At 36.5% G+C, this 23,052-nt stretch overlaps 1 protein-coding gene across 4 annotated transcripts in view; it reads left to right on the top strand.

Moving 5' to 3' along the window:
* The window catches only part of LOC120525295 (A-kinase anchor protein 7), a 275,212-nt gene that overhangs the window by 8,542 nt on the left and 243,618 nt on the right, over nucleotides 1–23,052 (top strand). For all 4 annotated transcript variants that reach the window (XM_039747463.1, XM_039747462.1, XM_039747464.1 and 1 more), the window contains exons 3-5: nucleotides 2,704–2,843; nucleotides 3,747–3,883; nucleotides 19,853–20,013. In XM_039747463.1, the coding sequence (XP_039603397.1) occupies nucleotides 2,704–2,843; nucleotides 3,747–3,883; nucleotides 19,853–20,013 (438 nt within the window). The remainder of the gene's footprint in view (nucleotides 1–2,703; nucleotides 2,844–3,746; nucleotides 3,884–19,852; nucleotides 20,014–23,052) is intronic.

Genomic DNA, 23,052 nt, shown 5'->3' with positions numbered 1-23,052 from the left:
CAAGCCACAGAAAAAGATGTCATGGAATGGGTGTACTGTTTTTGTGATGGTGGAAAGCATTTCATTGTAAACATAGCATATACTACTTTCTTTATTAAGGGTTAGTTAACCTGAAATTCCAAACTGCTATAGTAATTTTCTTACCTTGTGAAAAGGTCTATGTATGAAAGGTTGTGTATGTTTTTAGATAGGATATTTAATATTTCACTGTATTGTGAGTGAGTATTAAATCATTTAAAAGCAAACTCTGTCTGTACTTGAATGCTGTTAATAGATTGGAAAAACCTTCATGCTGCACCTTAAAAAATTTATTTGAACATTAATGTTTGAAATGGATCTAGCTTCCACATCTTGCACACTTGCATAGTTTTGGTTGTGTGCAAAGGAAGATTGTTGTAGATGTGGCATTGAACAGCTGTCTGCAAGCACATGCGCTGATGCTGCTTTAGAAATTAAAATATACACTGCTATTTCCTGCTTTGGTCTTATTCTGAACCTCTCATGTAAAGACTTGGAAACTCATATTCAAAATTTCAAAAAGAAATGAATTAGTTGTTTCCTTATTGTTGGTTCTACTGCCCTTTCTGTGAAGGTAAATGTTTTTTCCTTACCTGCCCTTACCAGTATCCAATGCTTTTCCATAGTCCATAAACATACAGTTATGTGGGCTAATACTGCTAAACTGGTTTGTGGTATTCAAAAGTATGTCTGGCAATGACAGCCTCTTTCTTTAGTATTGATACCAATTTTACACCTAATTTGTTCTATGCATTTTCTTTTCCTGCATGATTCTGTCCTAGGAAAAACAGTTTCAGGAAATTAATAAAATAAGTGCACTAGGTCATTAAATTTTAATTTCTGCCAAATTTTTATATTATTGAAAAATTGCAATTAATTTCACTGAGCATTTTTCTTTTTTAAATGAAATCTACAGTAATTTTAGATGATTGATTTTATTTCTTTTGTGAATCTTGGGTTCTTGATGATTTCACCACTCATTAAGATGTGCTTCATATCTAAGTGGTATTAATATATTATTTAGTCAGGTTACATTTACCACCTGGAGCTAAAACGTGGCACCACTGTATGCACTGTGTCTGAAAAGACAGCTGATAGAAAGGAGTCTTGATGTTAGAATGGAAACTGGCTACCTTACTACTCCGTTAGAAGGCTGGCATCTTTCAACATCTGCAATAAGATGCTGCAGATGTTCTGTCAGCCAGTTTTGGCGATCGCCCTCTTCTATGGGGTGGTGTGCTGGGGAGGCAGCATAAAGAAGAGGGATGCCTCACGTCTGGACAAACTGGTGAGGAAGCCATGCTCTATTGTAGGCACAGAGCTGGACACTTTGACATCCGTTTATCTATCTATCTATCTATCTAATCTATCAAGATGCAATACAAAAAAGTAAAAGGAAGGAGACTTGCCAGAGAAGACTTTAGTGTTTTAATGTGATGTCAAAAATGTGACAGACTCTTGTAAATGAATGGTAGCATGCCTTCATGCATGCTGCAGCTGTCCCTGTTCACATTTTAAAGATGCACACCTCTTGGGGCTAGGTGCCCTGCGTGTCTTAACTGTTTGCCTCCATCACACCATGCAATCTCTATTTTGTTTTGTTTACTAAATTGTAGAAAAAATGAAGTATGTAATTTTCGGCGTTAAAGGGACACAGTCTCCTAAATTAAAATAGAGCCTACTCTCCCATTTCTTATATAGTTCCTCTGTGTTTTGAGAGCAATCCAAGCTGTCATTGTAGGAGTGCACCAACTCTACATCCACTCCTTGAATAGTGACTGGACATAGAGGCTGTTTTGTGCGGTGAAAGTCAATAACCAGTTCCTTGGTTTTGCTGATATTAAGGTGTAGACGATTCTGTTTGCACCAAGAAACACAGTTCTCCACCTGACTCCTATACTCTGTCTCACCCCCCATATCAATACACCTAATAAGTACAGAATCATCTGAGAATTTCTGCAAGTGATATGACCTGGTGTAATATTTGTAGTCAGTGGTGTGTAGTTTGAAGAGAAAAGAAGACAGGACTGTTCTAGTGTTGCTCACATCTGTATCAGAAACTTGGGTATTAAACCTGAAAAAATGGTTTGTTGACACATCTTATTTAGTGTATTTTTGTTAATATAGCTTTAAAGCATTTTTAAGTAGATGTAAATAAAAGCATCCTGTATTTACTAATTCAGAAATTCACGTGACACTGGTTTTATAATGTTTAGATTTTTATTATTTTTTATATTGATCTATATAATATTTATTTTTCCAATTGTTGAACAGAAACTGTAAATGAATACATTTATTTTGTGCACATGATAAAATCAATGAGGTAGTAAATCATGATCGCTTCATATTTTTAAAACAAATTTGAATCTTATACTCCTGTTTGATAAAATATGGGAGCTCACCCTGATCAAAAATGACATTTAGGACCTTCCATTTAAGTATTATAGATGCACTACAGTTATTTATATATGTGAGGCAAATGTGACCACATAAGATTAGATCACATAACTAATGTACTGCTTTCTGTGTACCATAGCAAAAACAGGACCATACAGTATGACCTTATGTTAACAAATTTTGCCCCATAAGTCAGTTGAGTCTAGAAAAAAGATTATAGGGATATGGTTTTGTTTTCAAACTACGTTTATATGTGTGGTTTTAATACTGTGTCTGCATTTATATTAGTTAAAATCTCTGAAAGGAGACAGAAGAAGAAACGTAAACGTACACTTGGAGATGAGACTGAAGATGATTCAGACAAGAAAAAGAAAAAGAAACATCTACATCCAAATTACTTTATTTCTGTTCCTATCACTAATCAAAAGGTACCGTACATATAAATACCTTTTTACTAAAAAAATATGTAATATAGGATTTAGAATGTTTAGAAATAAGTCCGACCTTTTTCGTTGTTTTATTTTTTACCTGTAACAGGAAAACCAATGAGATGTAGCATTTGTGTATTACTCTAGGGTGCAATTGATGATCTATGTTGGATTTATATTTTCCTCAGAGAAAGTATATAGATTTTTGTAATTTTAGTGATAAACATTCATCTTTCCATTTTAACTGCCTGCTATTTTCTGATCAGAATAGTAAGGTCACATTAAGCAAGTTTAACATTGTGTGTATCGCTATGTTAACATCTGATGAAATTCTCCCTTTTATAGATATCTATGGTTATCATACATTGGGATAAACAAAACATTCTCAGCAAATGCTATGAATATGTTGATAAAAGTGCCTTTCAGAATCTAACAATAATTTACTGCATGAAAGTTAATTTTTCAGAATCTAAAAGAAAATTAAAATGTATCAATTTTTATATAATGTGACTATTCCTAGACAGATTTGCATTTAGGCTAGCATAGTGGCAAATTTGTTGTCATTGATTCTTTTTCAAAACTTGCTTGAAATGTCTTTGCAAATCCCAAGTTAAAAAAAACAGCACACCCACTGTTCTTGTTTGGACCTTCAATGTCTGTCTAGCAGAGAATTTGCCATTCTGGGCAGGCTCATCATCAGCTGATGCTTTAAGAAAGGATCTGTCAAATGACCAAGTGTGTAGAATGTAAAGACTTGGGTTAGGGTTATAATCAATGTGGAGTGTTATCTTCTGGCACAGAATACTCGGGCACTGGGTACACTTAAGCAACATTATGTTGGAATATGGTAATATATTTGTTGTGAACAATCCATAACCTGTTTTTATATTTTTGTGTTCTTAGATACATGCTTCTATTAAAGCCATTCAGACACTTATCATTGAAGAGGATGACAGATATACTAAGGCAATGATCCCACTTAGCACATTACATATGACATTACTAGTGACCTACTTGAGGAGTGAAGAGGAAGTCAACATGTAAGCAATATTACCAATGTTATTTGTCTATTTAATTTATTTCGTAAAATACATTATTATTGTATAATGAATTTTGTCATAGAAAGTAAATTTCTTCATTTAATATTTATATTTACAGAGCATGTATATTTTGTATTAATTAATTAATTAATTTTTTTTAATAGAACTGTTAGCCTAGGGCAGCGCAGTGGTAGTGCTGCTGCCTTGCAGAAAGGAGTAAGGTTTGTGTTCTGGGTCCTCCCTGCATGGAGTTTGCATGTTCTCCCCATGTCTGTGTGGGTTTCCACTGGGTGCTCTGGTTTCCTGCCACAGTCCAAAGACATACCATTTAGGTAGACTGACAATACTAAATTGGCCTCTGTGTGTGTGTTTGCCTAGCGGTGCACTGGTGCCCAGTCCAGGGTTTGTTCCTACTTTGTACCCTACTATACCCTCCTGCAACCCAGTTCAGGATGAAGCGGTTTAGAAAGTGACTGACTGTTAGCCTACTTACAGTGGATTCAGAAAATATTTAAAACCTTTTACTTTTTATACATTTCAATGTATTGCAGAATTTTACATTTTTTCACATCTAAACTCCAAAACCCATAATAACAAAGTGAAATCATGTTTTCAGAAAATTTTACAAATCTGAGTATTTAGACTTTTAATTCAATTCTTTGTAGATGCATCTTTGGCAGCAATCACAGCTTTGAGTCTTCTTGGTTAAGTCTGTACAAGCTTTGCACTAGGGATTCTCCGATCTGTTTTTTTAAGGTCTATACCAATCATTAAAGTTGTGTTACATTATTGGCTGGTTCTAATACTGATTGATTTTTTTATCCCTTTAAAAACTTTTTACACCAATCTCCTGCATAACCAGACAGATATGTCTTATGTCTCATTTTAAAGTGTATTTTTTATAATTAATATATAGACTGCAGGTGCTAACTGTTTATTTTTCATTAACAAAATGAAATTCTTTAGGCTTATTGTTCAGTGACGATAAAATACTAAAATAATTTCCGTACATACTTTAATTAATAAACTGTGTACAAAAATATATATCCCTAATACATATGGCATAAATGAAAATACAATACTTCTCATTATTACAAGCTGTCATATTGTTTATTTTTTTTCCCGTAATGAATCTATCTGAGACAAGGCTTAATTAAAATAAAGTAGTTTTCATCATTTCTCTAACAATAACGGCAACAAAATGTATTCTCACACAATCATTTAATTAATGTTAGCAATTAAACAGTGATTAAATGTAAATATACATGTTCTTTTAGGTTTTAATCATTTTAAATCATTAATTGCACAACAGCTTTTTGCTGTTAAAAAAACATTTACTTTGTTTATACAGGTGTGTTTTTTCTTCAGTGTATCAGCTAGACATTTGTAATTCTTGCAGTGTAGGGTTACCATTTTAATTATTTATTACTTGTTTCTTATCAGAACTTGCGCTGTGTGACACACAGCAAAAAATAATATAATACAAATCTTTTAAAAAGCCTATTGTATACTAAGCAGCAATTTCAAATTCATCTTTAACTTTTCTTTTTCCAGTTAATGCTACTGCATTTTAAATAAGCACACTTTCCAAACTCAAGTGGTGCCCGTTTTAATTTAAAGGACAAAATATAGGTCTGAACTCCTTAAAGTTGCTGTTTATCAATTGCACGATGACTTCTCAGTTTCCATTTTTTCAGTTTATTACTCCACATTTTTTAATGTAATTGCTAATATTCCAAATATCTCTTGCTCACTGATAAAAGAAGCCTCCACTCTCTGCTCTTTGTTTACATAGTAAGAAGTTTGCTGCAAAAAAAGGGTGTTGGCTCAATTACCATAGTTCCTTGTGTAATGGAGCGCTGCACCTAAATTATTGTAAAGCTTAGAAACGCAGGAAGTGAAAATATCTTTTTTTGTGATCAAACCTTTTTTTACTGATCACTGACCTAAATGATCACACTAATATGATATTTACCAGTATGTTTTTATCAACTTGTGTTTTTCAAGTAACAAACAAAAACTTAAATTATTGGACACCCAGGACCAAAGAAGGACAAAATATCCTTCTATGAGGTATTTTCTGAGCTAAGTAAAATAAATACATCAAATGAATTAGCTATATAAGAAATGCCCATCAAAATGAAGTTTTATTATATAGGCTCAGTTTTGGTCCAAACGTTAATAGTATATATTATTTCAAATAATGTCAAATATAGCTGGTTAGACACCCTTTTATGTATTTTAACAAGGAGTTAAAATATATCACGCAAGTTGATTGACTGTTACAGGCCAAATTTAATTATTTTCAATAATACCCCCTTATACCCCAAAATTGTTTTTTCCTTTATTCTGAAACATGACAGACAGTGGCTATAGATTTTTAGCCAGAAAAACTAGCATGTCAACCTTTGTTGGGTTAAGACACAAGTGGTATACTGTGATGACATTTCCCCCTTCACTGATTGCAGAACTAGTTGCAGTTATACCTAAGTATTTTTGTCAGTTTGCTGAGCTTGAGGAATTAAATTATTTAGCACTGCTACCATTACACAGTGGCCTTCTCCACTGACTACAATGGGCACAAGAATGTTAAGTGTTGACCTCAGTGGTCAGTGCCTCTTGGAGCTGTAAAAGTGGCCCAAATGCTTCTGGAGTTGAGTATCTAGATACATGTCTTTCTAGATCGGTGTTTTGTGTCCCCCTCATTGTTGTGCTTTGTGATTTAGACATTTTGATTTTCCCAAAAGAATATATGAACTACTGATTTTAACAGGTTTGTATTACGCACAATTTAACATAAATAACTGTATGAAAATATCTAAGCTATCAACCATTCTAAAATATTAATCCAAGCAACTAAATGTATTCCTATTTAGACAAAAATGTGCTAGCCTATGAAATTTAACATTTTATATATACACACTTTACCTTTTGTACTGTTATTCATCAGCTTAGAAGCCATTCTGTTCTTCAGTCATTGGATCTTCTCTACATGAATATATTGTGTTCGGAATGTTAGATCCAGGAATGTAGTCATGTCCAGCAGGTCTTCAGTGTCCTCATTTTTGTTACTTTTGTTTTAATGTTCACCAGAAAGGGCATCCGTGTACTCCTGTAGCTGTTATAGTGCCTTGTTTATAGGATCAAGGACATCTACTGTATGTCATGCTATGACGGGATTACACCTCTAGTTTTTCAATCCATGGAGTAAACCTGTGACAAAGCCTTCTGTTGTTGTAGGACACCTGCTATCATTTTTTTTTAACTGTTCAACAACTGATGTTGTTGAACAGTCTGTTATTAGTGTGTGCTCTGGTAAGTTCTTCTTGTGCATATTTTAAAGCCACCTTTTTTTCCCCAGCTATGGGAGATGTGGCCCACTATTTTCTTGCATGACCATCCCATCCCCTTTAAAGTGTGTATCATTTTTTAATGCATTATCTAGTAAGTGGGAGACAAAGTATAGTAAATAAATCCTTCAGAATTAATAAGGACTTGATATTTAGAGTTAGTTTGTATATGACTATCACGTTGTGGTTAATTTAATATAAGGTGTAAAGCCATGTAAATGTTCATTAATGTTATGGTTTTAATTTTAATACAAGCGATATTGGAATTCATATTACATTTGAAATGATGAAGTAGATTAAATTTTGTTTACACTTACCAGTTACAAGGGTAAGCTGGTGTCTGAAGCACTGGAATCTGCTCAGTTCCCTGCTTTGATTATGTTAGATACATAGTCTATTGTTATGGCAACTAGTTGCTCATCAGGAAGCACCCATGCAACCAACTGTTCTTTTAATCCTATAGCAATGTTTTCACCTGTATGATCCACAGAGAAATATGATATTTTTGCAAGGAGCGACTTTTTAGTTCACCTTCAAGTTTGCCTACATGTGCTGCACTGTTAAGATGAACTAAGGCTTGGTCGTTTGCTGGTTGCTTGCATAGGTCTGGGTTTGCTGAATGTTTTTCTAATTTTGCTATTTCAGATTCAGACTTCACATTTACACTTCATGTAGAGTTCAGTGATCACGGTTTGTGAGAAGTAATTGTGTGAAGGCAACTTGCATCTCTGATCAATACTGTTAAATTAGCTTCAGAAATCCCTTTTTGCAGACAGCATATTAGAACACCATGTATTTTGTTAAGTAATATGGAACAGTATGTGATTTCCTTATGTCTCTTTGATGTTTTCTGGTTTAGCATAACATTTGCAAATGCACTGATAATAATTGTTTGGTTTTGTTGAGCAGTATTTTTTGGCTACAACATTTTTACTTACATTTACATTTTATAATACATTCATTGTAGAGTTCCTTGTTATGTCTGAGATGCTGATATAAATTAGTTGTGTTTACATATGAAGTAGCAACTTTAACTTTGCATGTTTTGCACAATATATACGCCTTACTGATGTAGTTGTGGTCAAATCCAAAGTACTGCCAAATGACAGAAGTGGAATTTTTATTTATTTATTTTTTGGTACCAATTCACTAACTTCTCTGTTGTAATCTTATAGGCAGAATAAACAACAATTATATTTTGTCATCTCCAATAGCACACGCTCCAGGATCCTATTAGTTCAAACAAATAGCAATGGGACTGATTTAGAAGGTTAACAACAGGTGCACTAGATGGGCAACAATGAGACTCCCCCCCCAAAACAGGAATGGTTTAACAGGTGGAGGCCACTGACATGTTTCCCTCTTCATCTTTTCTGACTGTTTTTTCACTAGTTTTGCATTGGGCTACGGTCAGTGTCACTACTGGTAGCATGGACCCAGCAGAGGTTGCACAGATAGTCCAACTTGTCTAGGATGGCACATCAATACGTACCATTGCCAGAAGGTTTCCTGTGTCCACCCAACACAGTCTCAAGGGCATGGAGGAGATTCCAGGAGACAGGCCGTAAAGGGTCCTTAACCCATCAGCAGGACCAGCATCTGCTCCTTTGGGCAAAGAGGAACAGGATGAACTCTGCTAGAGCCCTACCAAATGACCTCCAGCCGGCCACTGGTGTGAATGTCTCTAACCAAACAATCAGAAAGAGACTTCTTGAGGTAGGCCCGAGGGCCCGACGTCTTCTAGTCAGCCCTGTGCTCACTGCCCGGCACCGTGGACCTCAATTGGCATTTGCCATAGAATACCAGAATTGGCATGTCCACCACTGACACCCAGTGCTGTTCACAGATAAGAGCAGGTTCACCCTGAGCACATGTGACAGATGTGAAAGGGTCTGGAGAGGCTGTGGAGAACATCATGCTGCCTATTCAGCATGACCTGTTTGGTGGTGGGTCAGTGATGGTCTGGGGAGGCATATCCACGGAGGGACGCACAAACCTGTACAGGCTGGACAACGGCACCTTGACTGCCATTAGATATCGGGATGAAATCCTTGGACCCATTGTCAGACCCTATGCTGGGGCAGTGGGTCCTGGGTTCCTCCTGGTGCAAACAGTACCTGGCCTCATGGGATGAGAATATGCAGGCAATTCCTGGAGGATGAAGGAATTCATATCATTGACTGGCCCCCACACTATCCTGACCTAAATCTAATAGAACACCTCTGGGACATTAGACTGCACCTCAGACTGTCCAGAAGCTCACTGATGCCCTGGTCTAGATCTGGGAGGAGATCCCCCAGGACACCATCTGTTGTTTCATTACGAGCATGCCCTGACATTGTCAAGCATGCACACAAGCATGTGGGGTCCATACAAACTACTGAGTACGATTTTGAGTTGCTGCAATGAAATTTCGACAAAATGGACTAGCCTGCCGCATCATTTTTTCACTTTGATTTTCGGTGTGTCTTTGAATTCATCCCACTGTAGGTTGATAATGTTCATTTCCATCAAAAAATGTGCCATCCTTTCATTCCTAACACATTACCCAGTCCATATCAGTAGAGATATCCAGAATGATTTTTTTTCCCCATTGAGATCTGATGTGCTTTTAAAGTGTTCCTTAAATTTAGCACAATGATAGTGTTTGTTTAGTAAAGTGAATGTGTCAGAATTAAACACAGAATCTCTAAATTTGATATTCTCACTTTTCATTTTTTGGGTTAATATGAAATTTATGATGTACCAGGAGTTCTAAGTAAGATATTTAAAAAAAAAATTGCAGAACCCTGTTAAGAAGAATAAAGAAAGATATGTAGGCTTTCTGGATGCTTCCACACTCATTATTATAAACTGATAGTGCCAAGAGAAGTCAAAACTTACTGACATAATGACAGACCATTGTTGTCTCTAAAAATCCAGCTAAAAGGTGTTGAAACATTATTAAACTGTAAGAATACATCAACGAGCTAATTATAGGCTCATTATTTTCAGATATAGTTACAAATAAAGAAATAGTCATATCATGCAAAAATATTTTGAATGTGTTTATTTTTGTATAAGAACACCTTAAAGTCACATTATAATTCTAGTTAATAAAATGTTAACGTTAATCATACCTCAATCTTCTTATTAAATCAGAATTTTCATGTGCTTAGCCAGGTTTATCGTGTTTCTTCCCTTGGTTTGTTGCTCAGAGCCATTGTTTACAGATAGGGTTTTCAGAACCAGTCATATTGCCCTGAGTATCTGTCCCTAACATAAGGCATGACTTTTGGATAAGAAATTGGGCTTTGAGGTTAATGACATGAAGACCCAAGCTTCTGTAGGTCTATTACATTCCTATTGCTAGGTTTTTTATGTCCTAAGGAGTGAGATTTGGTTCGCCAGTGATTGGTCAATGGTACAAGTTGGTCAAATGTACATATTTACTTTGTACATAAGGTAATGAATCTAAAACGACCTAATTACATTACCATTTTTTATTAGAAAACTTTTATTTTTGAAGGATCTAACGTCACTATCCAATTGCATATCGTCACAAAAGTATTTAAAAATAAACAGCTCAAAAAAATTAAAGGAACACTTTGAAAACACATCAGATCTCAATGGGAAAAAGAAATCCTCCTGGATATCTATACTGATATAGACTGGGTAATGTGTTAGGAACGAAAGGATGCCACATCGTTTGATGGAAATGAAAATGATCAACCTACAGAGCCCTGAATTTAAAGACGCCCCAAAAATCAGAATGAAAAAATTATGTGGTAGGCTGAACAATAATGACTGTATAACAAATAAATGCTAAAATTGCATATATTTTTATTTTTTTTAACATACCCAGATAGTCACAACAACAGAGTTATATTTTCAAATATAAACATTTGAAAATTAAGTCAAATGTCTGAGGATAAATTTTACTGAATGACTGACATTTAAATGTCAATGCACATTTTCTTTTTTTTTTCTCTCAATCTCAATCAAGTTATGTCCCAGGAATGAGAGGTAAACATGAAGGAAATGTAGAGAATGAAATGAGTGAAATCCTGTGGCAGATGTCACTCTTCAAACACTTCCTGCATATACGTAAACATATCCAGTTAAATGAATAGCCGCCTTTTCCACTATTCTTCAGTATGCAATAGTGAAAATCATGAAATAAAATAGGATGTAGTTTTTTGTTTTGTTTTCTTTTGTTTTTTTGCATTGTTAAATAAATCACAGTGTTAAAAATTAATCAGAAAATACATTACATATGCAGAACACTAATTAAATAAAAGGTCAAATAATACTGTGACGGTTAGGCAAACATCTTTTTATGTTGTTTACAGATCGTAGTTTAGGACAAACGTCATATCTTTCTCAAACCTGTCTCAAAGCGTCATTTCCTTTTTCTGTGTAAAAAAAGAAGTTTTAAACGATAAAAAATCTATATGAACATACTTAGCTGTCCAAGAAATGCGCATGCTTTTTAAAGCAAACCAATGAGGCAGGTTGTTAAAAAGATGCTACCTTGCTCACCATGTTTCCTACATGAAGAGAAAGGTTTCATGAAAACAACAACTTCTTACATCTGTAACTAACAAAATGAAATACTAGTAATTCATTATGGAATTAATATGCTTTATACTTACACATTTGTAGTAAAATCTTATTATGGATAAAAGTTACAACTAAATGCATTGTTGTAAAGACCAAGAAATCTATATGAGAGGAAGTGCAGTGTCTTAAATTGTTAGTTGAGAGGAGTGGTGACTACGGTGGACGGGCTGGTAAAGGTAGGCTCGTTGGTGGAGCGGGATTGGGCATCATTTTAGGATTACTGGAACAAGGTACATTCTATTAAAAAAGAGCCTCCACCTTCCAAATCCGCTAAAATAAGAAGCTGCCCGGCAGATGTTGGACTCACCATTTTCTCCTCTTTAACACCCCTATTAGTGGTCCCCGTACAGGTAAGGTGTTGGATACTAGATGCTGTGGTGGATACGGGAAGCCAATATACCTTGATACAGAAGAGCTGGTGGAATAAATTGGCCCAGCCCTAGGAAAAGCTGCAGCTGGCCTCGGGTGTCAATTTCATTTTGGCGGATGGAATCAAACACTGGGTCCTAGGCAAAGTCCAATTGGAGCTCCAGTTACATTCATCAACCTGGAGGACAGAGATCTATGTAATGGAAGATATGTACCTGACCATCCCAATCCTTTTGGGTTGGATTCAGCCACGGCTATCCATATGGTTGCATATTTTCAACCTCGAAGATATGTGGTGTTCAGAGGTGGAGAGCATTCCTTTTTATCCAAGGCCCGTGAAGGGCTTCAAGGGGTTTACTTGGGTTTCTGTGCAGTAGAGATTAAGGACCCTAAGGGCACTGAGGCAGCAAGCACTCTGGAACAACCTGAGGGGGTAAGAGCTTTGCTGGGTCAATGGCCAAAGGTATGGACGGAAAGCCTGGGACAGACCTCTGTCATGTTTCATGACATCCACACTATAGATGAGGTGCCAGTCAGACACCGCACATACCGGGTTTCTCCTCAGAAGAGGAAAATTATAAAGGAGCACATCGACAACATGCTTGTAAATGGAATTATTGAGCCTTCAGCATCATCTTGGGCCGCTCTGGTGGTCTTAGTAAGAAAACCTGATGGGTCTTTCCGGTTTTGTGTGGACTTCAGAGGCCTGAATGCGAAAACTCACCTCGATGCTTATCCCATGCCTCAGGTACATGATATATTGGAGTCATTGCATGGTGCTACCATTTTCAGCACATTGGATATGCATAGTGGATATTGGCAGGTACAGATGGGAGAAGACAGCAAGCACAAAACAGCAGTTACGACCCCTGAGGGTTTGTTCCAGTTCCGGGTCATACCTTTTGACCTGAAAAATGCCGGGGCCACTTTCCAGTGTCTTATGAAGCATGTACTGGGAGGATTAATAGGTGATCTCTGTTTTGTTTACATTGATGATGTTATTGTTTACTCCCACACTCTAGAACAACACCTGAGGGACTTGAACACTGTTTTCCAGAGGCTCCAGCAGGCACAGCTTACTCTAAATGTAAATTAATGTCACCTTGCTCATCCTCTCTTCCATTTTTTGGGCCACATAGTGTCAGCAAAAGCAGTTGAAGTAGACCCAGAAAAGACCAGTGCTATACAGAACTACCCTACACCTGTGGACCTCAAAGGTTTGCAGCGGTTCCTTGGATTGGTAGGGTGGTATCACAATTTCATTCCAAACCTTGCTGATCTAGCAGCCCCCCTTAACCATCTAAAGTAAAAGAATGTGCCCTGGAAGTGGACCACTGAATGCCAAAGGGCGGTTGATCAACTAAAAGTGGCTCTTCAATCTCCAACCATCCTATCTCAACCAGATCCCACGCTGCATTTCCAAGTCCAGACTGATGCCAGCAACCTTGGCCTTGGTGCTGTTTTATCTCAGAGGAAGGATGGACTGGAGAGAGTGATCGCTTTTGCGTCACAAAGTCTGCGTGGTGCCAAAGTAAATTATTCCACCTCTGAGAAAGAATGTTTGGCGGTGGAGAAAAGGCGTCATTTTTTGGAGGGAGTTGAGTTTGATGTCTATACTGATCACAGTGCCCTGACCTGGATATTCAATCAGCCCAAAACATCCTCCTGGTTGACAAGATGGGTCCTACGTCTCCAGGGTTTCACCTTCAAGGTAGATTACAAGAAAGGATGTGGCAACGTGGTTCCCGATGCGTTGTCACGGATTCCAGAATCAACGGGTATGATATGTCTTGCCACGACCCAAAGTCAGTGGACGCATTTACCCCTGAGTTTACCAGACTTGGCTAAAGCACAACAGATGTGTCAAATGTGCCAACAATATCGGAAGGACTCTAGCAAACAAGGGTTGGGTCGCATTTATTTTGAGGAAATACAAGCTATATTATATCGAACTGTGCTGGCGAGATTTGGGGGGAATAAACTACAACTTGTGGTCCCTCAAGAATATGTCCCTGTGTTCCTCCAGTACTATCAAAACAGCCCTTTTGGCGGATACCTGGGTTGATTGAAAACTCTGTTAAAAGTGTTGAAAGTGGCATTGTTGTCTTCTGTGCGGAAGGTCTTATGAGACCATGTGAAAAGATGTCAGATGATGAAAACTCCACCTGGTAAACCACCTGGAGAGTTACATTCAACCGTGGTGTCCAAACTTGGAGAGATGTTGGGAGTTGACCTGATGGGACCTTTACCTTCTACTTCCACCAGGAAGACAGTCTTGATGGTCGTTGTAGATTATTTTTCAAAGTGGGTGGAGCTGTTTGCTCTAACAGATGCCAAAGCTCAGAAGATCTGCACCATCCTGAAAAATGAAATATTTACCCGCTGGGGTATGCCAAATTATATTGTGTCTGATAGAGGTCCCCAGTTCACCAATGAGTTAATGGAGATACCTTGTATGGCGTGGGGTGTAAAGCAGAAACTGACTACGGCCTATCATCCTCAAACTAATTTGACAGAGAGAGTAAATTGGACATTAAAGACCATGTTGGCATCCTATGTAGGAGACTACCATCAAGACTGGGACAAATGGATCCCGGAATTGCGATTTGCCTGGACTTAACACTAGAATTACCAGAGCCTACTGCAATATGTTGACACCAATAAAAGACTAGCCTTATCTACAAGCAGTTCATGCTGTCATATAAGTACATGTATCTAGTTCAGGGGTGCCCACACGTTTTCGGCTTGCGAGCTACTTGTAAAATGACCAGGATGAAATGATCTACCTACATTCAAAATTTATATATATATATATATATAGATATATAGATATAGATATAGATATAGATATATATATATATATATATATATATATATATAGATATATATAGATATATAGATATATATATATTTATATATATAGATATATATTTATAGATATTGCATAGTTTTACTGTCAAAGAATGCAAAGAGTACGCGACATGTGTTTCGTCCTTTATGTTGCGCTGCGGCTTGTGGTTCGTTTATTTGACAGCATGTAGATCGGGGTAATTACATTCATGGCATTCGTAGTCTGAATCAGAATCTGATTGGGTGGTTACCTACCAGGTAATGCTTGTGTCAACAAACATCCTCCACGGTGCCCTCTTCAGTTGCGAGAAGCAGATCATAGAATGTTGCAAAGTTTTACTGTCAAATAATGCAAAGAGTATGCGACATGTGTTTCACCTTAATTCTGGGCTCATCAGGCGTACACACTCACTGCACACCCTCTTGGGAATCGAACCTCGGACGTCAGCATCAGAGGCGAAGCCACGGCATGTGATTCGTTTATTTGACAGCATGTAGATCGGGGTAATTATATTCATGGCATTCCTAGTCTGAATCACAATCTGATTGTATGGGTGCATGTGGGATGACAAGTGTGTTAAAAGAGATCTCAGACTGGCCACCCTGTATGTCAATCAAGTGACAAATGACATAGGGAGGATAATTGATAGACTAATGTTTAAAAAAACTTTTTTTTGAATGCAACGCGATCTACCTGATCAGATACTGATACACTTGTTCTAAACAGTGCCCGTGCTTGCCGTTGCTCTGAAACACTGCCATTTCAGCTTTTACTGATGCATCCAGTTTCTTGTCATTATTCTGTGATGGCAAGAGTCTTGGCACAGATAATGCGGATGCAACAGACGGATGCATTGCAATTTCAAGTTGCTGTTCAAAGCTGTTGTCTGACAGACGTCAATGAAGTCTGCCTTGTCCCGGCATTCGTGAGCTGCAGAGTGCAGACTCTTCCCAGTCCACTGTACTCAGTCTTAGTCGGAGCTGGGATACAGACGACTGCTGCTGGTTGACTGAATTAATCTGCAACGCACTACACCGTGGGCCATAAAACTGTGCCACTTAATTATTTTCAACTATAACTCTATTATTTCTTGATCGATTTTTACACTTTTACATGCTATATATGCGAGCTTGGCTGTCCCCGGTTTCCCGGGAATGAAACATGTCCAGGAATCCACTCACTGCACCCCCTCTCGGGAATGGATTCCCTAGTCATAGTTGACTTAGAACTATCCATATCCAGGAATTGTACAGATGCAATCAAAAAGGCTTATAGGATGTTGGGTAAAGTAGTGTAATGTGCATATGTCAAGGAAGGTTATGCCTAAGTTTTACAACTCACTAAAGAGGCCTCATCTGGAGTACTACAGATTTGCTCTCCATATTACAAAAAAGACATAGCAGTGTTAGAGAATGTCCAGAGGAGAGTGAGTATGCTGATTCTGGCACTGAGTAGTACGAGTTATGAGGATAGACTGCAGTAGCGTTCAGCTTAAGCAAATAAAGACTAAGAGGTAACATTGTTGAATTGTTTAAAATTATGAAGAGAATAGTACAGGGGATCCCAGCTGTAACTGTAAAATACCTTCTTATACAAAAGCACAGGGACACATTAGAAACTTAAGGGTAAGTTTAGTTCAAATGTTAAAGTTTTTCTTCACACAAGCAAACATAGACACCTGGAATAAATTACCAAGTCATGTGATAGCAAATAGAGCTTGACTTGATGTTACTTTGGAGAATCTAAGTGAATAGGATTTGGCAAGTTTGTTGGGCAGAAAAGTCTTGTGAAGTTTTCAAGTTCTTACAAAAACTGAAATCTGAGAATATTTATTTACAGTTTTCACATGGATTTTTTCACCTCAAAGTTACAGGTATATGTCACACCCTGGTCCCTCTTTGAGGATCTATTACATATAGTTGCTTATGCAACCATGAAGTATTTGTGTCTTGTCAGTTCAGTACATGAACATCTAATGTTCCAGTTTGCAAGTGAGTAGCTAATGAGCTGTTTGCTACAAATTGGACACAGTATTGTTATGACAAACACCATATTCCTTTGTGTTTTCCTCTAAGGTTGATATCAAATTAAACTTCTGCAGTAAAAGCAAGTAATAACGGTTTTCATGTAAAAGTCTTCTCTATCAATAGAAAAAACTGTTGTCTTCCAGGAAGATACTGAAGAAGTTATAACTGAGCTTGCAGACTAGGGCTAGGTATCAGCACTGATGTCCCAATTTGATTCCAATTCACAATGCCCTAATTTGATTCGATATCAGTTTTATCTTGACTGAATTAGTGTGCACTGATATATTTGTAGTGGTGGCTTTTTCAGAGATTACTTAACCATGTATAGAGAACATTAATATAATGTTGCAAATTTCAGTAACACTTTATTTGAATTGTGTCTACATAGTGGCTTCATAACATATATGCATAAGCATAGAATGACATTTAAGAAGAAATACTTGATTGGTAATGAACAGTTAGCATCAGTATTTGGTAGATGTGGAACAAAACATCCATGCTCTTAAAAAAAAAAATCATTTTCAAAGCACTGCACGCTTAATTTAACATATTTATAGCCACATCAAAGTACACACATATAATTGGGGGGCCCTCCTGGCCCTCCTTGTTTTAATACAAAGCAATGACACCTACTTTACAAAACATCTATATCATCTTGCGAATAATTCATCAAGTGATCAAATACTCCTTCTTAAATCATAAACGTTTTTCAATAACCTGAACTTCAACTAAACTGTTGTCCAATAAGGGAATAAATTTGGTTATTTTAAATAATCTTAAATGAGTCTATAATAAAGATAGAGCAGGAAGATACGTGTCTTTCTATAATTCTACAAGTTAACATACAGTATCTTCACTTACTCACTTGTAGTAGTCACAAATGTGTCCTCACAGTCTTCAGATAAAAAGCAGCCATTTTAAAACGAGGATCTAGAGTGGATGCTTGTTGATAGCTGCATTGAATAAATGGAACATAAAAGAAAAAGAACCAGCCATCATGACTGATAATGATGCTATTATGGAGGTACTTCAAGTTGGTTGCTTTGAGCACACACTCACTTTTGTTTTTCAGGCTGCTCTGAAAATTCCAACAGTTGCTCACTTACTTTGCTGGGAGAGGCCCATTGCGGACTTTTTCCACTATAGCAGTACAGCTGGCCAAGTGCTTAAAGAAAAGCAACGTTTGGACTTTGCAAAACACAAACTTGTGATTGATGCATTTATGCAATAAACAACGCATTAGAAATGCTTGAAAGATTTTTGAAACAACAGTGAGTCATGTCAGCAGCTCTGTATATAGGCAGGGAGGTTGCTTCTGCCACGATTGGCGTGCAGTGCGCTTATCTGAAATACATCCACCACAGGTGCCCAGTTGTTTTTAATGTGTGATAGTCACATAGGATTCTGCTGCCTTGGATGTTCAGCTGTCACAAGTTAGGGCCACCCTCTCCACTGGCCTGAGAGACATGGCGATGCTTTCTTTAAGATCTTCATAAAACCTAGGTACACTAACTCCACTCAGTTGCTTTCTGGTTGGTATAGCATACAGTAGTTCAAAAACCTGTATCATTTGTTGAAAGCCCTCATTTTCAACCACAGTGTAGGATCTGTAATCTTTATAGATACAAACTGCTATAAATTCTGTTATTTTTTGGGCATGAGGTGAATTAAACAGAATGCTTGAAGCTGCCTGCCCTCTCCAGTTTAGATTGTTTAGGCTCTACTCCTTAGGATATCGACTGAGATTACGTTTATGGGTGATGTCAAAGCAAATGATTTCTCATATTTGTTGTGTAACAACAATAATTGACGTTTGAGCTACACAGCTTACATATGGCTTTGCTTTTATCCAGTTGTTCTTTACTGATGCACCACTTGAATCTGTAGTAAGTCCACACATCTAATTTAAGTGTCTACGATGCTGATTTCAGTTAAAGAGGACACATCATTATATGCAAGTTAGTAAAGTGTTTTTTTCTGTAGAAAGCTTTAATAGGCACATTAGCATCATCTACTGGATCAGATGCCAAAAACAAAGATGAGCAAAAATCTACATTTAGTAAGTGAGTAGGATAGAGATTCACAAGATCGATCTTGAGACTTCAAGAATCGTTATCGAATTGTCTAAACCAAAAATATGATTAATTAGAAAATCAATATTTTTACCCAGACCTATTGCAGAGTGTACTGACTTGCTATATTCATTTGACTTGACTTTGTTATGGTCTTTGTGGTGGAAAAAAATGTCAACAAAATTGATTTCCAAATCCTCCCCTTTCTATGACATGTTTATTTTGTTTATTTAATATGCAGCACAATGGTACTAATCATTGTATTTTTATAAAGCAGTAGATTTTTTCAGTAGAAATGGAAATTATGCAGTGCATAAGTGCAGGCATGCCATTTATCATAAAACCCCAACATGACTTTTATATTATTAAAAATGGATTGTGAACATTCATTTAACTTTAAAACTAGATTTCTTTTATAAAACAAATAATGCATACAAGAATTATTATTCATTGTTTTTTGTTTACTTTTTATATGATTTTGGAGGGAGCAAATTTGAATTTTCCAGAAAAAAGTAACTATTTTTTAGGAATGATCTAGGTTTGTATTGGATTAACTAGGCATATATGTTTGCTTTTCTTAATGTAAATGTAAAATGCCAGAAGTAAAAGAAGACTGAAGCTCTTTACATTAAGACTAAATTGACCATTTTTGATGAGCTAATCATTATTTAGAAATAATGAATGATTATCCTTTGCAGAGCAATTTCAGTAATCAAGGGGGTGAAGGAAAGTATTCAGAGGATACTACAAGGAGAAACATTAATTTTACCTTTCCATGGAATTGGCCATTTCCGAAATGAAGTTGTTTTTGTAAAGATGGTAGAGGCTGAAGATTTTTTAAAGCTAAAGAAAATTACAGGTAAGCTTTAAAATTTATTGGTAACATTTTTGTGTAGACTGAAATTTTATTGACATTTAATGATAATGGGTTTTATATTATTTTAATTATTTTCATAATTTCTGATTTGTTTGCATTCATTCACTGTTGCTTTTTGAAGAAAGAAATGTGTTACTGCTCTGGAGAGCCTCCCTCTTTGAAAAGAAAGCAGGCTGGTGTTGGTTATGCTGATTTGAAAACATTTTCCCAGAGGGGACTGGGCAGTCTAATGGTCTGGAATCCCTACAGATTTTATTTTTTTCTCCAGCCGTCTGGAGTTTTTTTTTTGTTTTTTCTATCCACCATGGCCATTGGACCTTACTCTTATTCTATGTTAATTAATGTTGACTTATTTTATTTTCTTACTGTGTCTTTTATTTTTCTATTCTTCATTATGTAAAGCACTTTGAGCTACTTTTTGTATGAAAATATGCTATATAAATAAATGTTGTTGTTGTTGTTATCTCCCTGACATTTCATTAGACCCAGTTTTGACCTGCAAGTTATGAACTCCCGGCCATAAGTATATTCTAATCTTTAATGTTTGTCAGTTTGCAATGATGTTATCAATCTAATATTCATGGCCCAATGGTCATATGTTAAGTTAGTTTTAATAGTATTTCTGTTTCAATTTAAATAGCCAAGACTGACCCTGCTACAAGGCAATTTTGCTTGTAAAGAATTGTTACTAAAGTTGAATATTTAGATAGAACTTTATTTGTCTTTGGGGGAAATGTAACCTTTTACAGAAGCTCTTTAATTAAATAAATACTTAAATATGTAGATAAGTAAGTAAGTAAGTAATTAAATAAATGAATATACACATACACACTTTGGTCTGAACCCACACCAGAATGACTAGAAAATTAAAAAGAAAGAAAAGTCACAGTAAGGTATTATGCAGAAGTATTGCTGTTAGTATAAAGGAGCCCCAGTAGCATTTCTTGACACACTTCTCATTGGCTAAATTCCTCAGTGTTAGTGTATCAGTGCGAGAATGTGCAGCTTTCTTCATAGCGGCGCTCAGTTTTGTTTAATTCTCTCCTTTGCTACCTCCTTCAGGGGGTCCAGAGTGTGTTGTGTAACTGAGCTTGCCCTTTTAATTAGCTTGATCATCCCATGGGGCTCTCTTGAAGTGATGTTACCAGCCCAGCACACCACAGTGTAGAAAATCACAGTGGCCATCACAGAGTTATAGAAGATGTGAGGGATGTCACTTCCCCAACATTCAATGAACACAGTCTCCTAAGGAAAAAGAGCCTGCTTTGCCCATTCTTATATAGTTCCTCTGTGTTTCAACAAGGGCTGTGGAATCGGTAGATAAATTCTTTGACTCTGACTTCTTAGTTTCTGGTACTTCTGACTCCGACTCCTCTGTATTTAATATGCTAATGTATTTTCCATGTTGATTGAAGGAAAGCAGTACACATGTCATTTAACCACATAGCTACTGGCTAGGAAGCTGACTCATACCGTATTGGCCAGTTAAACAAAAAACAAGAAAATGAAAACAATAAGGTTTTATTTATTGTTTTTATCAAGTGACTATAAAGTAGTAGCATGCATAAAAATCAGGAACTTTACCAGTTCAAAAAATATAAACTTCGGTAGTTTTAAAACAAAAGCAAAGCTTAACTACATCAAAAAAAAAACAGTTTATATATTAAACTTGGAATAGAGTTGTAGAGCCAGAACATCTGTTAAATGCAATCCAAAATTAACTCAGTGCTATGTTTTAAGAAACAGAATTGCTTCTGCTAGATCCTCTTTCATAGAAGCTCTTAAATTTGACTTGATTATTTTTAGAGCTGAAAATAGTCTTTCAACACTGACTTGGGTGGGTGGCATTGCTGTTACAATTCTAGCCACATCACTAATAATCGCTGGATCAACAAGGATGGCTTTTTCTACAGTCAATTCACAGTCAATGAGTGATCATACTGTTCAACTACTTTTAATTCTTTAAAAAACTCCTGCTGGAATCTCTTTATTTGGACATTTACTGGTCGTTTATCTTTCACACATAGTTGATTTCAGTTTGCTTTTGAAACTTCCATTTTTTCCAAGTAGGAATGAAAGTCTAATTCTTCATTTGAAGAAGATGATTCTGAGTTACCAGTGCTTATAGCTTCATCCAGTGGTGGTGTTTCAGGTTGTAGTAATCCTTTCATGTAAACTGCTTCATCATAGAGTGCCTTTTTTCCATTAGCAATCTGGTCACTGCTTAAAAAAATGCGGCTCATTGGATCAACATAAATAGCAGCTAACAAGATTTGATTATCCAGAAAGAGACTCTCTCTTTTCTTCATTGAAGATACGATGCCATCAGCTGTTAACCCTCCACTTTTGTTCAGGCAATATATCAAGCTCTTCCATTCCAAGAAAAATTTACCGGTGTTAAATCTAAATATTGCAAACTCTTGGTGACAGTAAAGATGTAAGAAAGTAGACTTTCCAGTTCTTTTACTTTCCCACTGGCTTTCAATTAATAAAACATTTTCATTGTCCAGTCCTTCAAAAATAGTTTTTTCGTTCAAGCAAACACTTTACCATCAAATAAGTGATTCCCCAGCGTGTTGTTTGATCCAAAATGGCCCCTTTTCCTGAACGTCTTTTCAAAATGGCATCTGTTTTAAGAGCCCTGGCTGCAACAGTTACTTACCTCAATTTGCTAATTAGAGTAGCTGCATGATGATCTTTCAATCCATCTCTTATTGCAAGTTGCAGAGTATGAACAGCATAATGCATATGTTGAATAGCAGTAAGCTTAGATGCTTCTTCAGCAATTTTATCCAAAAATTTCACTATTCTCTTCGGTTTCACCTTCTCCAATACTTGGAGAACTGTCTTCCTCTAATATCTGTTTGTCACTTTCTTCATCTACTTTATTCATTTTCTCAATTGTGCTTAACATATTAGAAGCATTATCTGTCACAATACATAGAATCTGTTCCTTTTTAATTTCAAAATCTTCTAGAACAGGTGGTGTGCAAAGTTATGCTTAAGTTTAGCCCTGGGTGG

The sequence above is a fragment of the Polypterus senegalus genome, chromosome 3 (genome assembly GCF_016835505.1).
Source record: "Polypterus senegalus isolate Bchr_013 chromosome 3, ASM1683550v1, whole genome shotgun sequence".
In the NCBI taxonomy this organism is placed as follows: domain Eukaryota; kingdom Metazoa; phylum Chordata; class Cladistia; order Polypteriformes; family Polypteridae; genus Polypterus; species Polypterus senegalus.
Note: the sequence above shows the minus strand (reverse complement) of the source record. Positions and strands in the feature narration are given on the sequence as shown.